The sequence below is a fragment of the Vulpes vulpes genome, chromosome X, assembly GCF_048418805.1.
Source record: "Vulpes vulpes isolate BD-2025 chromosome X, VulVul3, whole genome shotgun sequence".
NCBI lineage: Eukaryota > Metazoa > Chordata > Mammalia > Carnivora > Canidae > Vulpes > Vulpes vulpes.
In genome coordinates this window covers 15039160-15056995 of record NC_132796.1, presented here as the reverse complement: position 1 = coordinate 15056995, position 17836 = coordinate 15039160, and the positions used below count along the sequence as shown (strand labels likewise).

Below are 17836 nucleotides of genomic sequence, written 5' to 3'. Positions count from 1 at the left end.
AGTGTACATGTCAATGAGTTTCAGGAACTGAACACACCCATGTAATCAGCACACAGAATTTACCTGTACCTCAGAAACCCCTTCATGCCCATTCTAATTATTATTACCCGCATCCCCTTCAAGGATAACCACCCTACCTGCTCTTTGCTCCATCGATTAGTTTTGCCTGCTTTTGTATCTCACATGAATGGAATTCTGTACAATATGCATTCTTTCATGTCAGGCTTTTTAATCTAACTTTATATCTCTGAGATTCATCAATATTGTGTGTAGCTGTAGCAGACACTTACATTTTCCTCTAGAGAGACATTGCTACATCTTTGCATTTTGGTTCGAGTGACTCATTTGGGAGGGTCAATAATATGCCATTATGAACAGAGGATAAAAGTGCTGAAGTAGAGAGTCAAACCAGAGGCATTTTACAACTTATTAACACAGTGTATTATTAATGGATAATATAGTTTATTGATTTAAAAAAATGTGAGTCCTCTTTGAAAGGAGAAGGACTTGCCTCCTATCTAAGGCCTTATCTTGCCATTTCCAAGGAAAGAATTATCTCCCTGGTCCTGGTGATGGCTATGAAGTTACAGGATCCTTAAAGATTACAGCTTTGGGTACCTGGGTGGCTCAGTCAGTCAAGCATCTGCCTTTGGGTCAGGTCATGGTCCTGAGGTCCTGGGATTGAGTTTTGCATTGAGATCTGCATTGCTCTGCATCTGTATTGCATTGCTCTGCATAGGGCTCTGCTCAGTGGGGAGTCTGCTTCTCCCTCTCCCTTTCCCCTTCCTGCTCATGTGCTCTTCTCTCTCTCTCTCTCTCTTTCTCCCTGTCAAATTAATAAATAAAATCTTTTTTTTTTTTTTTAATAAATAAAATCTTAAAGAAAAAAAAGGTTGCCAGCTTTTCCCTGAGGCTAAGAAATTGTTTTTTTACCCCCGTCTTTCCATGCCCTCCTCTCCGTAACCCTGCCCTGTTTTACCCTGCACGAGCTAGGTGCAAAGTAGGCCCCTGCCGGCCAAATGAGTGAGGAGGCCCGCAAGCATTTTTTTTTTTAATTGGTGTTCAATTTGCCAACACATAGCATAACACGCAGTGCTCATCTCGCCAAGTGCCCCCCTTAGTGCCCGTCACCCAGTCACTCCCACCCCCCGCCCACCTCCCCTTCCACTACCCCTTGTTTGTTTCCCAGAGTTAGGAGTCTCTCATGTTTTATCACCCTCACTGATATTTCCCACTCATTTTCTCTCCTTCCCTTTATTCCCTTTCACTAATTTTTATATTCCCCAAATGAATGAGACCATATAATGTTTGTCCTTTACTGACTGTATTTTTTATACTGCACTTCTCATCCCTGTGACTTGTTTATTTTATAATTGGAAGTTTGTCCTTCTTAATCCTCTTCACCTATTTTGCCTGTCCCCTCTGGCAACCACTAGTTTGTTGTTTGTATTTATGAGTCTGTTTCTGGTTGTTGTTTTTTCAAAATAACTTTTAATGTAATATGATATCCCACTGGGTGGTCCTTCCATAATAAACATAGGTTTTGCTTTTAGTAGCCAGTGCCCCATCTGGGATTGCCAGTTCTCTGGAACCAGAGTAATTTAAAGGAAGCAGGATTGCAGGTTGCCTTGGTTAAGTAACTGATCTCTTGGGCATTGCTGTGTTGTGATTATGGCATGCTATGATGATATGTTTTCCCATTACTTTATTCCAGGATGTTTTTCTCTGGCAGGCAGTGGGGCCATGTTGGCAGACTTGAAGAAGTTTTACTGATGTTCAAGATATTTCTAATTATCATTTGTCTTCATGTTGTTCTGGTTACATCCTTGGAAGGTAAGGTGCCTGGGTTTTTTTTTTCATTTTTTCCCCTATTTTATCTCTGTGTATGTGTATTCATTTAGGATTTTTTTACGATAAAATAAACATAACATAAAGTTTACCATTTTAACCATTGAACCCCTGGCATTAAATATATTCCCAATTTTGTGCACCCATCACCACTATCCATGTTTAGAACTTTTGAATCATCTCAAATAGAAACTCTATACATCTTAAACAGTAGCTCCCCATTCCTGCCCCTTCCCAGTCCCTGGTACTCTCCATTCTTTCTATGAATTTGCCCTTCCAGGTACCTCAGATAAGTAGAATCATAAAGTATTTGTCATTTTGTGCCTGGCTTCTTTCATTTAGATTGCTTTCAAGGTTCATCCATGTTATATAGTATGTATTAGCATTACACTCCTTTTAAGGCTTAATAATAATCCATTGTGTGTATATACCACATTTTGTTTATCTATTCGGTGTTGATAGACATTTGGCTATTGTAAATAATGCTGCTATGGATATTGGTGTACAAGTTTGAGTTCATGCTTTCAGTTCTTTTGGGTACATATACCCGGGTTTCAGTTCTTTTGGGTACATATACCTACCAGCAGAGCACAAGGATTCCAGTTTCTCTCTCCTCCCCAGCACTATGATTTTCTGTTATTTTGATAATGGACCTGAAAGGGTACCTCATTGTGGTTTTGATTTGCATTTCTTTAATTATTAGTGATGTGGAACATTTTTCATGGGCTTATTGGACACAATGTCTGTCTTTTTTTTAGATAAATGTTTACTCAAACCTTTGGCCCATTTTTGAATTGGGTTGTTTGGGTGTTTTTGTTGTTGTTGAGTTTAAGAGTTCTTTATATATTCTGGATATTAAATTCTTTACCAGATAATATGATTTGCAAATATTGTCTCCAATTCTGTATTGTCTTTTCATTCTCTTAATAGTGTGCTTTGATGCACCAAAGTTTTTATTTTTGATGAAATCCAATTTATCTGTTTTTACTTTTTTGCCTGTGCTTTTGCTGTCTTATCCAAGAAATCACTGCCAAATCTGATGTCATGAAGATTTCTCCTACATTTTCTTCAGAGTTTTAGAGTTTTAGCTCTTGTGTTTAGGTGCTTTGATCTGTTTTTAGTTCATTTTTGTATATGGTGTGAGGTAAGGACCCAGCATCATTCTTTTGTGTGTTGACATCTGCTTTTCACAGTGTTATTTGTTGAAAGGACTGTCTTTCCCCTTTGGATGGATGGTCTTGGCACCTTTGTGAGAAATCAATTGACCACATATGTGAGGGTCTATTTTTGGTGTTCGTTTTTAGAAGTATCTACTTGAAGGCACTTTTGCATGGAAATGTTAAGGGAGGTAGAGAATCAGCCAAATGAAGCATCATGGTTTTCAGAAGAGAGGGTCTTTAGAATGAAACAAGGAGAAAAGTTACCTAAGGAAGGCAGCAAAAAGGTCAGAAATGCTGGATGCAGCATCTGTAGGTACCACAGCCCAGAAAATACAATGCTATGTAAATAGAATTCTTGCCAGCAATTTTTTATAAAGATTTTATTTATTTATTTGAGAGAGAGAGCGCGCACAAGCAGAAGCAGGGGGAGGAGCAGAGGGAAAATCAGACTCCCTGCTGAGCAGGGAGCCTGACTTGGGGCTCCATCCCAGGACCCTGGGATCATGATCTGAGCTGAATACAGATGTTTAACTGACTGAGCCACCCAGGTGCCCCAGGAATGTTATTAAAAAGAATTATTAAGGGCACACAGAGAAATACCTTTCTTACTCAGAGGAGAGGGGCAGGATCAAGGAATCTTCATTGGAGAAAGCAAGTATCTATGAGCAGCAAACACTGACATGTAAACAAAACACCTGCACAGCATACACACATGCAAACTAAATGGTAAACCTCCCAACAGGCTAAAACACAATTGACAATACTTCAAAAAGCAGGCCCTGGGACATGTCAAAAAGCCACAATACTTTACAAAAAGAAACAGTAAGAGCTAAACGTATACTGACTGCTTACAGTGTTCTGGGTCCTGTGTCTCCCCCCCGCCCCCCGCCGTGCTTTATACCTACTCACTCTCTTTAGCTTCTCAACCACATCTATGAAGGAGAGATCCTAGTGTTAGCCCCATTTCCCAAATCAAGAAACTGAGTCTCAGAGAGATAGTAAGTTGTTCGAGGAAGTGGCTGACTGGGATTTGTGGCCAGCTCTGAATTTTGTGCTCATAATCAGAAAACCAGAGTTCTCAAACTCTGAAAACATCAGTTCTTAAAATATCAGAATCCCCTGGAGGATTTGTCAAAACACTGGTTTCTGGGTCCCTCCCCCAGCGTCTTTGATCAGTAGGTATAGGGCAGGACCTGAGAATTGACATTTCTGACAAGCTCACAGGTGATGTTGATGTGATTGGTTCAGAGACTACCCTTTGAGGAAGACTGCCTGTGGTCCTCAAAGATGTAAGCAGGCAGAGCAAACTCCTCCGGATAAATATCACGGGGTGCAAATTCTGTTGTGGTATTGTGATGTCCATGTAAACTATGCTCGCACATCATCTTCTTGGGAGCATTAAAACATCACTGTGGGATTGGCAGAGCAGAAGTCCAATGTCCCCACTCTACTGATGAGTAAATGTCCCCAGGGATGTGATTGGTTGAGAAGTGGTGGAGCCAGACTAGATACTAGATCTTCAGTCTCACATTTCAGTGGTTTTTCCACCACAGGGGTAGATGAGGAAGGAAAGTGAAACATAAGGGGAAAACAGTCATCAAAACCGGAGCGGCTTGGTAGAAATAAGTCTTTTTGAAAAAGTGTATGTAAAAGTGATTAAAATGAGGCAGGTGAGGTGAGTAGGAAAGTGCATGCATGCCGAGGGCTCCCCATGTCTCTCTGACCAAGAACGATCTGTGCCTATATGACAGTGCGTGGAACAAGCCAGAAGTGCCAGGGAGCTAACCCTCCAAAATAGTGAGGGATGAGAGTTGGTGTTGACCTGTGCCAGCTTCCTTGTCCCTTGCTGAGATGATGCTGAGCTGTGTGCTACATACCTAGTAGATTGTTGGATTGTGTCCTACCTCTATAAAACCTGCCCTGATCTCTTCAGAAGAATTAAATCTCTCTCTCTAGTGCTTCTTTTTCTCTTTAGCCATATCTTTTTATACTTTTCACTTATATTACAGCATTAGGTACGTCCTTTGCATCACAAGTCCTTTTCTTGCATTGTCAGTGCCAGGTGAGAGAGGAAGAGGAGGTTTTGGTGGGGCGGGTGGGGAATGAATGGGAGGAAATGTAATGAGGACGGAGGACTTGCTCTGGGGCCAGGCCCTGGTGGATACTTTATGTATATCATCTCATTTAATCCTCACAAACACTCATCATGATGGATAACTTTTAGTCTCAGTTTGAAGATGAAGAAACTGAGTGTCAGAGAGATTAAGTTATTCGCATAGGGACTCCTAGCTCAGAGGATTCCCCATTAGACTCTGTAGCTGGTACTGTTCATACTCCACGAGGCTGCCTTGCAAGTGTCTGAAGCCTGAATATACGTGTCACTGAGGTGTGGAGGGAAGATGGAGAGAGAGCCGGGGTAAGCTGCCAGAGAGCAGCCATTTCCCCTGGCTCTGGGGGATCTGGACTACAAACACAGTAGCTTCACCCTGGAAGCCTGAGACATGACTCAGTAAGATCTTGACAATAAGAAGAGGTAGGTCTGACACTCTCTTGTTAGGCCGCTGGCCAACAGAGAGAATCCTTAGACCTTAATCTCTCAGTTGTGTAATTTGGTGATGTGTGAGGGAATCATCCCCGGTCTACCCGGGGCCCACATGAGCTTTGATAGGTAACTATACTTCTCTAGCCTCCAGTTCTCCTGGGCTGTGCCAGTGCCTTTTTTTCTTTTTTCTTTTTTTGTCTTTGAAGGAGGTCTTCTTTTAGGTACAACTATTTTCCAGAGGATGAGATGACATAATAGTGGAAGATGGTTATAATTTCATCCTTGCAGAATTGTCTTCCCCATTTGGAAGCAATTATATATTTGAGCCAGTTTGGTGAGCTCATGAGCTATAATCCCCAACTTTCTCTCTCTGGTCTGGGCCTAGATCTTTCTATGCTGCAGGCATTTCCAGTGATAGGTTCCTTTATAATTCCCTTCTTCTAAAACCTTACTATCTTGTTTCCTCTTACCTTCTTATGTTTTGTCCATCCAAGTCTTTGTTCTAACTTAGGCAGCACATGGTAAAGCTATGGGAGGGTAGACTATCATGCTCCTAAAAGGCAAAGAACCTGTCTTGTTTGGCTCGATCCTCCAGTACCAGACTGGGTGCTGTACTCCTCTCTCAACTCTGTTCAAATGAGATGATAAATACCATGGCATTGATCTGATGTCCAGCCAACCTTACAGCCTTCCACATTCCCACTACCCCCACATGGGCATTGGGCCACTTCTGGTAGGCCCTAACTCTTTCCCTGGCAGGTAGAAGTGGTGACAGGGAACAGTAAAGGCTCTGGATTGGTTGAGGGGGAAACTGAAAGTAGAGGCCATTGTGTCCCACTCTCCACTTAGAACTCCTTGTCAGAGCTCATAGCAGCCTGTACATCAACATGGGGCCCATGTAGAGATGAGAGATGGTGACATAGTGTCTTTAGGTAGAGAGAAGGCTGGAGACAGTGTCTCTTTCAAGTCTTTCTTGTCTCTTGTGGGCAGGGTAGAGATTCTAAATGGCCCTCATATTCCTTGTGGGTAGCTGTGTTGTGAACCAGGTGCAGGGACAGGGCTGTGAAAGTGACGGTATGGACAATTTAGACCAGGGGCCAGATGAAGAATGTGACAGACACTCAGAGGTGAGACCTGAGGGGACCTGGGTCAGCAAGAGAGGGCCCTCCCTGGCCAGGGTGGGCTACTGAGAGGATAGACCATGGGTGCAGTGGACACAGCCTTCAGTGGTGGATGCCAGCTGGATACTCAGGGACCCCACAGGGTGAGGGAGATCTCTGGAGAGGCCATTGAGAATCCAGTGCTCAACACCGAGTGGGTTCACAGATCTGGGCCCCCTCTTCCTGCTGCCAGAAGGACACTAGCACCCCATTCCCAACCTGGAAGCCATCTTGATTGCCAGAAGGAAGAGGAGGCAAAACAAAAATAGTGCATTTATCTAAAAGACATTAATTTAACTGGAGATTGTTGTAGAGCAAAAGAGAGAAAGCTACCTTAAATCATCAGGTTTAAGGATCCCTTTCTTGTACCTCTGGAATGGAGGCATCATAGAGATTAAAGGAAGCTCAGGAACATTTTTTTTGTGTGTGTGTTTGTTTATTGTTGCTATTGTTTGTACATCTAAACTCTATTTATGAATTTTAAACTAACTCTAAAATGAATACATTTTAAACACTTAAGATGTGTCAGGATACTCTGCTAGGGATTTTGAAGGTGATCATCATATCCTGAATTCTGCTCCTCCTTCTGGTTTTATCTTTTCAGGTATGAAGAAATATTTAGTGAGGTCCTTGAGGGTAAGGGTGGCAACTTTTTCCTTTCTGTATCCTCCATAGTCTAGCACATAGTAAGTGCACAATAATTTCTGGTTGTTTGACTGGTTTTGATTTGTGACTCTCGTCTAAAGCCTAGAGATACTCTAAAACACGGGCCTCTCCCTTCAACTTACAGCACCAGCATTATCCTCATCTAAACCTAGTGAGTTCCTGTACAACATAGGTTACCCCTCTAATGTTTTGCATAGACCTCAATGAAGAGGCTGTCCGTTGGCTAGAATTACCCTTGCAGAATGGTTTCCTCTCCTCCATATGATGAAGAGGGTCAGCTGATTGCACGTTAGGATTCCTTCACACTCTTCACATTCTGTGAGTTCAATTACCCGGTAGGGACGGTCTTCAGATTCCTAATACATTGTCCTGGGTTACCATGGATCCTTGGAGTCTGCTTCGAACTGAGAACCACTCATCTCGGCTATCTCATTTTTTAAAAAAGATTTTTATTTAAAAAATAATAATAATAATAAATAAAGATTTTTATTTATTTATCTATTCATGAGAGACAGAGGGAGAGAGAGGCAGAGACACAGGCAGAGGGGGAAGCAGACCCCCCGCAAGGGGCCTGATGCGGGACTCGATCCCGGATCCCAGGATCGCGCCCTGAGCTGAAGGCAGATGCTCAACCGCTGAGCCACCCAGGCATCCCTCAGCCATCCTATTTTAAGGCTGCTCTTCTATTCAAAACTCTTTAAAAATATATTTATTTATTTTAGAGAAGGGGGAAGAGAGAGGAGAGAGAGACCCTCAAACTGACTCCTCGCTGAGAGCAGAGCCTGATGCAGGGCTTGCTCCCAGGACCCTGAGATCCTGGCCTGAGCTGAAATCATCAGACACTTAACCAACTGAGCCACCAGGGTGCCCCTCCTATTCAAAAATCTTAATGTGAAATTGGAAACAATTAAAAATATTTTTTAAACCACATTGTTTTTACATAAAGTAGTTTCAAAGGCTCTTCAAGTTATAATGAAACCAATGTATCTCTTGATTTTTAAATTTATAAAAGCTCCAGAAGTGGTTTTTCCTGACTGGTAAATCAGCCAGTTGCCAGTGCTAGCCTTGCCTTGCCCTTCATGGAAAAGTCCCAATATCTCATGGTAGGATCCAGTAGCAACAGCTCCTAATACTGAACATGAAAAATATGAGCAGCAGCTGCAACCCAACTGGATATTTGTGTAAGTCTTCATGGTTTACAGAGCACCTGGGCATACATCATCTCGCCATGTCCTCAATGACGTAGGCCAAGAGCATTGCAATATCCTCCCTCAGCTGATGAGAAGATTGAAGCTTAAAGCAATGGGTAAATTTCAAAGTTATTCAGCAAGAAATAGTAACAAAGTTCTGAAAGCAGTTCTCCAGAACTCTGTCCTCTACCCCAGCGTGCACAGAGTGCTTGCTTTTGGCCATATGACTATGCTGTAGCCAAGATCCATAACAGTGGTGATTTTAATCATAAGGAATGTCCTTTTAGACCAGGGATTGGCAGACCTTTTCTATGAAGAGCCAGATAATATTTTTGGAATATTGGGCCATACACAGTCTCTGTGGCAACTACTCAACTCTGTTGATGTAGGCAAAGCAGCCATAGGCAATATGTAAATAGGCGTGGCTTTGCACCAATAAAACTTTTATTACAGACACAGTTGGTGGGCGGGCTTTGGACCGTGGGCTGTAGTTTACACATCCCTGATCTCTAGACCAAGCAGAAGTGGTGTAGTACATACCATCATTTATATGACAACCATCACTTGCCTTTTTTTTTTTTAAGATTTTATTTATTTATTTGGGAGAGAGAGAGAGAGAGAGAGAGAGAGAGAGAGAGAGAGAACACGAGTACACTAGCATGGGGAAGAGGCAGAGGCAGAGAGAGGGAGAAGTAGGCTCCCTGCTGAGCAGGGAGGCCAACCTGGGATTCAGTCCCAGGATTCTGGGATCATGACCTGAGTCGAAGGCAGGTGTCCATTCAACTGAGCCACCCAGGCACCCCCATTCCTTGCTTTTTACTTGTTGGCAGAGCCCTGGCTTCATAGGGTACTCACCTCTTTCCACATCACTCAGGAGTAAATCCTATTTGTTCTAAGCCAACTGTGGAAATACTGTTCCTTGTCAGTGTTTGATTTAGGAGTGGGCATGTGACTCCCTTTTGACCAATAAGACAAATGGGAAAAATCTGCTGGGAGAAATTTCCCCACTCTTCAGTTGAGACTCAAGGAGAAATAGTTCTTCCTCATGACCCACACTGTCCAATATGATCACCAGTAGGCAGCACATGTGGCTGTTAAATGTAAATTAATTAAAATTAAATGAAATTAAAAATTCAGTTCTTCAGTCACACTAACCACATTTTAAGTGCTCCATAGTCACAGGGGGCTAGAGGTTGCTGGGCTGGACAGTGCAGGTGCAGAATACTTCCCATCATCAAGTTCTGCTGGATAGTGCTGTATCCAGAGAATTTTGTGTCTGGATTTGATGTCTGAAACAGTGGTAGCTGTCTTCAGAACATTGAGAGGAGGTAGCAAGTGCCAGTGGAAAATGTGGATGACCTGAGATTTTGAAGACGTTGAGTCCCTGAATGAACAGCATGCTGAGGATGAAAGAACAGAAGGATGGAAAGGACCTGGGTCTCCCTCAGCTGCAGGACCAACCCTGGAACTGTCTGCTTTTGGGTTTCTTGTTAAATGGGCTCACTGAATGTCCTTAGTGTTATGGTACTTTTAATCGGGTATTCTGTGACTTGCCCCTGAAAGCATTCTTTTTTTTTTTTTTTTTTTTTCCCTGAAAGCATTCTAATGAATATAAGAGTGCACTTGACAGGATGCGCTCTGGGTGTTATTCTGTATGTTGACAAATTGAACACGAATAAAAAATAAATTTATTTTTTTTAAAAAAAAAAGATAGTCTATCTTTCTTAAAATAAAAAAATATTTTTCTTCCAAGAAAAAAAGAAGAGTTAACTTTACTAGGTTTATAGTTAACTCTTGAAAAACAACAACATGAGGGTTAGGGGTGCCTGATCCCTGTACAGCCAAAAATTCGCATATAACTTTGACTCCCCAGAAGCTTAACTACTAATAGCCTACTGTTGACTGGAAGCCTTACTGATAACATACACAGTCAATTAATGCATATTTTGTATGTTATATGCATTATACATTATATTTTTATGATAAAGTAAGCTGGAGAAAGGAAAGTGTTATTAAGAAAATCATAAGGAGGGGCTCCTGGGTGGCTCAGTCAGTTAAGCACCTGCCTTCAGCTCAGGTCATGATCCCGGGGTCCTGGGATTGAGCCCCACATCAGGTTCCCTGCTCAGCAGGGAGCCTGCTTTTCCCTCTCCCTCTGCCCCTCCCTACCACTTGTGCTTTCTCTCTCTTAAATAAATAAAGAAAATCTTAAGAAAAGAATGAAAGAAAGAAAGAAAGAAAGAAAGAAAGAAAGAAAGAAAGAAAGAAAGAATAATAAGGAAGAGAAAATACATTTGCAGTACTGGCCTGTATTTATTGAAAAAATCTGTGTGTCAGTGGACCCGTGCAGTTCAAAACCATGCTGTTCAAGGGTCATGCTACATGTCACATCATTTTAAATGCTTCATATGTTTCCTGACAATAGTGACAATCAGATGTTAATCCCTTGTTTCTTAGATGAGGGAACTGAGACTTGGACAGTTTGAGTCACTTCCAAGTTCACACAGCTAGAAAGTGGAGGCAGTGGGATTCTAGAACTTGTGTCCTTAACCATTTTTTTGTGTGTTTAGTCCCTGAAGCAGTTGAAAATGGTTTTCATACGACTTTGACTGAAACTTAGCCATATTCATTCATCCTGAGATGAGTTTGTACCCCTAGAGGACCAGATAAAGATTGAGGGAGATCTAAAGAATAAAAGCAATAGTTCCACTGTTCTAATCTATTAGAGAGAAAGTTGATACTCCAAGAGAACATGCTATTGAAATGTACCTTGATGCAGGTGTATTCTTACTTCAAGCAGATAATGAGAAACACATTGATCTTGGTAAAAAGTCTTGTGTTCATAAGATCACAGTGCTGTAAAAAAAAACATTATTATAAGTCGAGGATGCTTTTGCAGTGATGTCTGGGGCAGTTGTGTTAGTTTCTTTTAGGAATACACCTGACTTGAAGGAAAAGTTACTTCCTTGTTGCTGTAGTATTCATTATAGTATAGAATTTTGTTAAAGAAGAAATGAAAACTATGAAATGGGCTATAGTCTTGCTTTGATGAATAAATTAGAATTGCTTACAATTATCTCATTAATTGGAGGAATAAGAACTGAACACATAATTCTTCTTATACTCTGTTGTATTTCAACTGCATAGTCTTTTTTTGTCTTGCTCCTGATATATGTTTTGTTATTACACTGATTCAGATCCACAGTAAAGTCTAACATTCTGGGTTTTAGTGGACAGGCAGGAAGGGATGGGTTTGACTTAGTGAAAAATGTTCAGTTATGGGATATTTTTGAAGTAGAATTTTATTTTCCTTTTTAAAAAGATTTTATTTATTTGAGAGAGAGCACGCATGAGCAAGAGGAGGGGCGGAAGGAGAGGAAGAAGCAGACTCCCCACTGAGTGGGGAGCCTGTCACAGGACTCGGTTCTAGGACCATGGGATCACAACTTGACTTGAAGGCAGATGCTTAACTGACTGAGCCACCCAGGCACCCTAGAAGTAGAATTTTAAAACTTCCAAGTGACCTGCATAATATCACTAGAATGTAAACATGGAGTTTGAGGCCAGGATATAATTCCAATCTGTGGCATACATAATAGGCCTTAAAAAATTGTAACAAATGGGGGCACTTGGGTGGCACAGTTAGGCATTGGACTCTGGGTTTCAGCTCAGGTCATGATCTCAGGATTTTGAGATTAAGCCCCGTGTTTGGCTCCATGCTCAGCGTGTAGTCTATTAAGACTGACTCTGCCCTTCCCACTGATGCTCTCTTTCTCTCAAAAAAGTAAATAAATATTTATTTTTTTATTTTTATTTTTAAAAGATTGTATTTATTTATTCATGAGAGGTAGAGAGAGAGAGAGAAAGAGAGAGAGAGAGAGGCAGAGACACGGGCAGAGGGAGAAGCAGGCTCCATGCAGGGAGCCTGACATGGGACTCGATCCCGGGTCTCTGGGATCAGGCCCTGGGCTGAAGGTGGCACTAAACCGCTGAGCCACCTGAGCTGCCCAGTAAACAAATCTTTTTAAAAAGTTTTAAGAAACGAGTAAACTTTGGGCAAATCCCTTCATGGTTCTGAGTTTGCTTCCTCACTTACAGCCTGAGGGTGATGACTAGTTTGGCCTCTAGTCTTTTCCCTACCCATGACCTATTTTGTAATTCATTTCTTCCAGTGAGCTCCCAAGTCCTAAAAGATACTATCTTTCAAATGAATTTTTTAAGAAAAAAAATTTCCTTATTTTTGTGTTGAACAAAGAGCTATATAACTGTATCCAGTTTTTGTGATCAACAATAGACAACTAATATACATATAATTTTTTAAAAAATCACACTCTAATTTTCTCATGCAGCCTATTTGGATAAATAAACACTTTGAAATAATGATATCTAGTCCAAGTGACTACCTTGAACAATTTTCTAGATTTAAAAAATTGTGCTTGGTCATCTTCAAGTCTCCTTCACCTCTGAAATGAATTTCTATGAACTTCAGTTTCATGACGTGTAATGCAAAGATGGAACCCCATGATCTTTCTGGGAGATGCCTTCCTCTCATCCTAGCTATGGAAATTTGAATTAGACAAACAGCGTTGTAATAGAGAGTCCCACTAATCAATCATTAATGAATGATAAGAATGTTTTATGGTTAGATGGAAATCATATACATGCAAATTTTGGAAAGAAACTAGCTTCATGATTTTTGTTTAGATTTTATTTATTTGAGAGAGAGAGAGAGAGTGGGAGAGAGTGGGAGGAGGAACAGATGGAGAGGGGCAAGCAGACCCTGAGCTGAGCAGAGCCCGACCCGGGGCTCCATCCCATGACCCTGAGATCGTGACCTGAGCTGAAATCAAGAGTCGGAGACTCAACCAACTGAGCCACCCTGGTGCCCCAGCTTCATGATTTTTTAAATGCCACTCTATGAGTTACTGATCTGTTGTTTGCATTAAGAAAAAAAAAACTAGATTATTACCTAAAAGTGAACTTTATCCAAAAGCACAGAATCATAATCTGTTATTAATAACAATTACAATTTATCGCTGGAACTGTGATAAAATACTTCATAAATGTAATATAATTTTATGCAAAGTAATCACCCACATTTTACAGATGCACAAATATAAGCAGGGAAATGTTAGGAACTTACTCAAGGCAGAGTCAGGATTTGAACCCAAGTAAGTCTCCCTCAGGAGCCCAGTATCTTAATCACACTTAAAGCTTGGTTAAGGAGGCATGCTCATTCATCCATCGGAAATAAATGGACCTGGGCACTTTATTCATAGGGAGATCACCTCCAGATCAATCTTTCAATGCTCATGACAAACCAAAGACAATACAAAGTGAAGACATTAGAACATGAGCCACTAATATACAAAGGCCAAAAGGCCTGCTAGTGGTTTTCTTTTTTTTTTTTTTTTTAAGATTTTATTTATTCACGAGAATACAGAGAGAGAGAAAGAGAGAGAGAGAGAGAGAGAGGGAGAGAGGGAGAAGCAGGCTCCATGCAGGGAGCCCGACGTGGGACTTGATCCCAGGTCTCCAGGATCACACCCTGGGCTGAAGGCGGCACTAAACCCCTGAGCCACCCGGGCTGCCCTGCTAGTGGTTTTCTATCCAGAAGAGCTAAGCAAAGGATATGGCCTCAAAATAGAGGTAACTCAAAAATACAACTTTTCCTTTTTTTTTTCTTTAATTTTTAAAATTTCCTTAAGTAATCTTTGCCCAATGTGAGGCTTGAACTCACCATCTGGAGATCATGTCATAAGCTCTACCAACTAAGCCACCCTGGCGTCCCCAAAATACAGCTTTTCCAACTAAGTAGGCTACAACAGGAATATCCGTACTTTCAGCCTTTGTTAGTGGCTTTTACCAGTATGTAGCTGTTTATAGAAGTGGTTTGTCATATGGGAGTCCTACTCTTGAGGGTCATGAAAAAATCATAATATGAATGTTTGCTGGGAGCAAAAAACTAGGTAGGGGAGTCACAAAGAAGGGGAATTCATATATCTAGCCTCAAAGTGGCAGGGACTCCACCTCCAATTCCTATTGATTCCTTGACTTTTGACCTTGTCAATATCATGACAAAGAAAAAGAGAAAAAGTAGTGGTTGGACAGAGTAATTTTAGCATTAATTTTGCCCCATCATTAGCTTAATGGATATTAATTACTCCATGGCACTCAAATTAAATCAGTGTGGCAGAGACTGGCTGGCACCTCACCAAACTTTAATTTTTTTCTTCCTTGTCATATAGCTAGACTCTGTTACCCAGCCTTCCTCGCCATTAGGAATGGCTATGTGACTGAGTTCTGGCTAACCGATGTGGGTAGAAACAATGTTGGCCCCTTCCAGGCTTAGCCATTACAAATCTCCTGCCTGATTCCCCTCACTCTCTCTCATTCCCTGTTTGCCTGCTGGATGTTGCTCTCCGTGTTAAACATGACAGTGCCTCTGTCCTCCTGGGCCCCTCAGCAACTGCATGGAGCAGATGCCCCTCTCTCTGCCCCACCCTACTCTCCACTCTAGGCCACTGATTGCACTTTACGTATGGAAAAGAAACTTCTATTTTTTAAGCTCCTGAAATTTTAGGATTTAATTGGTGAGCAATTTGTCTTACGTTAACTAATACATCTATGACCCTTTGGACCAGGGTTGTTGGTACATCTCTCCCATTCTGCCATTGGAAGGTGGGGTGGGGTGAGGTAGGCATCTCTTCCTTATTGAGATCATATAAGAACCCAGGTTCATACAGTCCAAGCTGGGGGAGTCTATTATGGTCCCTACTGAGATGCTCCTCATCTGATCAGGAGAGAGTCTTCAAGTGCAGAAGGCCCAGTAGAGCCATTCGTTCCCTCTGTGCCAGCCCCAGCCACTTGGACCTTCACAGTTTGACATACGGTGAAGACTATAGGCTCTGAGCTTTCTGGACATCTTAACTTTGCCATTTATTAACTCTGACTATATCAAGGTATTGAGTCATTGTGGTTCAATCTCCTTATCTGTAAAGTAGCAGTATCTCTCACAGAACCACACGCAGATTAAATGAATTAACCCATGAAGAGATGCCTGTAAGACATCTGACACATTGTAAGAACTCTATTAAAAATGGCTATTATCACTAGAGACCAGCCAGTGATAGAGATTTTTTTCAATAATGGGAGTATTCTGTATCTGTGCTGCCCTATACAGTAGCCACCAAGCACATGTGGCTATTGAGCACTTGAAACGTGACTGAGGAACTGGATTTTCGTTTTATTTAACTTGAATTCATTTATTATTTTTTAATTAAAAATATTTATTTATTCATGATAGAGAGAGAGAGGCAGAGACTCAGGCAGAGGGAGAAGCAGGCTCCCTATGGGGAGCCCGATGTGGGACTCCATCCTAGGACCCCGGGATCACATACTGAGCTGAAGGCAGACGCTCAACCACTGAGCCACTCAGGGGCCCCAGCCCCCTCACATTAACGAGGGGAGGGAGCTACTGCTCTGCTTCTGTCCACATCTCCCACATGAAGCTCTCATGTCCCACACAATCCAGAAACATACAGAAAAGGGAATTCTGGGAAATCCAGCTTTGGCTCACCGTGATACTACATCACCAAGACACCACACATCCTGGAACGCTAACGAGCTCAATTTTGTATCTGTTAATATTTCTAAATAAAACATGATGCTAACATCTCCCAAGGCTCTACTTAATTGTTTCTGTTCTGCAGCTGGCCCGAAGATGTTCTGAAGATCCTTGCAGCCAGCCAACATTATCTTTGAGCAGAAGGATTATGAGTAGTTTTTGAAAGTTTTTCTTTCTACTTTTCTGTGGTTTTGAATTTTCACTACATACACTCACATTATTAGAATTAGAAAAGAAACTAACGTTAATTTTTAGAAGCCAGCCAGGGACCCCTAGGGAGACCGTGCACCCCACTAGAGGGCACCCTAATAACATCACGATTGGCTGCGCCTTTCACTTTTGCTCTGAAACTTCGCTGGGTCTTGACTTTGTGCAAGAGCTTGAGAAACAGAAATTAGAGTCACCAGATCTCCTGAAACCCTTTGACTTCCTCCTCTTATATTTCCAAAGTGATCCCAAGGGTGTTTGAAAAACAGAAGCAACTAAAAGGAAATGGAAAGAAAGTGAAGTGGAGGGTTTGTTCAATAGAAGGGAGAACTCAGTTTTAGGAAGGTCGTGGAAGACGAGGAACAGAGGGCATGATTGTGTTCATTATGGATGGGAGCAGGGTTTCCTGTGTGTGCTCCTCGGTGCTCTAATGGTACCTATGAAGTTTGTCCTACTGTGATTATCTTCATCCCTGTTTTCTGGATGGGAAACTGCAGTGCAGGTGGTGTAAGGAAGTTGTCCAGTTACCTAGTGGCAGATTACAGAAGTTGTCCAGAATTAATAAGTCTTGGATTTGGACGTAGGCTGTCTGGGCTTCATAGACTGGCTTCTTGACCTGTTTACCGCTTGAGGGATTCAGGGCAACGTCACATGGACTGTTGAGGCTGATGCCTGTTTCCTCCACTCCCCAAATTCCCAGGGGATCCCCCCATCCTCTCATCTTACCTTAGAGTGTCTGTTGAACCTCCTTTCGTGCCAGTTTCCCAAGCACAGATTCAAGTTCTCAGCGTGTCTTGGCCAGTCTACTGCAGCAGCCTCCTCTCTGGCTGCCTCGTGTATTTTGGAGCTGTATAAAACAATGCATACTGTTCTGTGCTGGGGCTGGGGAGAGTGGGGAGACCATTTTGCATCCAAGTCACTATCTTGGGCTCTGCACCCCCAGACAACCTAAACTAAGATGCCAAGGGGGTCGCTGCTTGACTATGAGATGGCAAAGAGTGGTAAGATCTGAAAGAGACTAGAAAACTCTCTGTACCCTAACTTCTAGCGCCCCCACCTCTATGTTTCCAGGTGCTTCTGCACTTAAAACTACCAGAAGAAACTCTGGCTAACCCATAAATTACAGGTGCTTTGGCATGGAAGACTATGTCACCTAACTCACAGCAGAATTATCCTAGACAGGAGTGGGAATCAGGGAGGAGAGGGGCGGCCAAGCAAAAGTTGCTTTTCTTAAGCCACATCTCTTCTGAAAATAAGTAGAGATAAACCTAGAGCACGCATTCTCTCCAGGAGCAATATTGCCCCCGCAGGAGCGAACATTGGCTTTTGGAGGCAAAAAAAGTCTTACCAATTATACAGGGCTGGGACTAAGATGAGGCAAGTGAAGGGTCTAGGGCACAAAGTGTTAGGAGATGCCCACTCTTAGCACCGCATAT

The 17836-nt window shown here is 42.1% G+C and overlaps 1 protein-coding gene across 4 annotated transcripts in view; it reads left to right on the top strand.

Moving 5' to 3' along the window:
- ADGRG2 (adhesion G protein-coupled receptor G2) overlaps positions 1-17836 on the top strand; it is a 127240-nt gene that overhangs the window by 56337 nt on the left and 53067 nt on the right. For all 4 annotated transcript variants that reach the window (XM_025997488.2, XM_072745030.1, XM_072745029.1 and 1 more), the window contains exon 3: positions 1715-1833. In XM_025997488.2, coding sequence (XP_025853273.1) covers positions 1716-1833 — 118 coding nt within the window. In that variant the 5' untranslated portion in view covers position 1715. The remainder of the gene's footprint in view (positions 1-1714; positions 1834-17836) is intronic.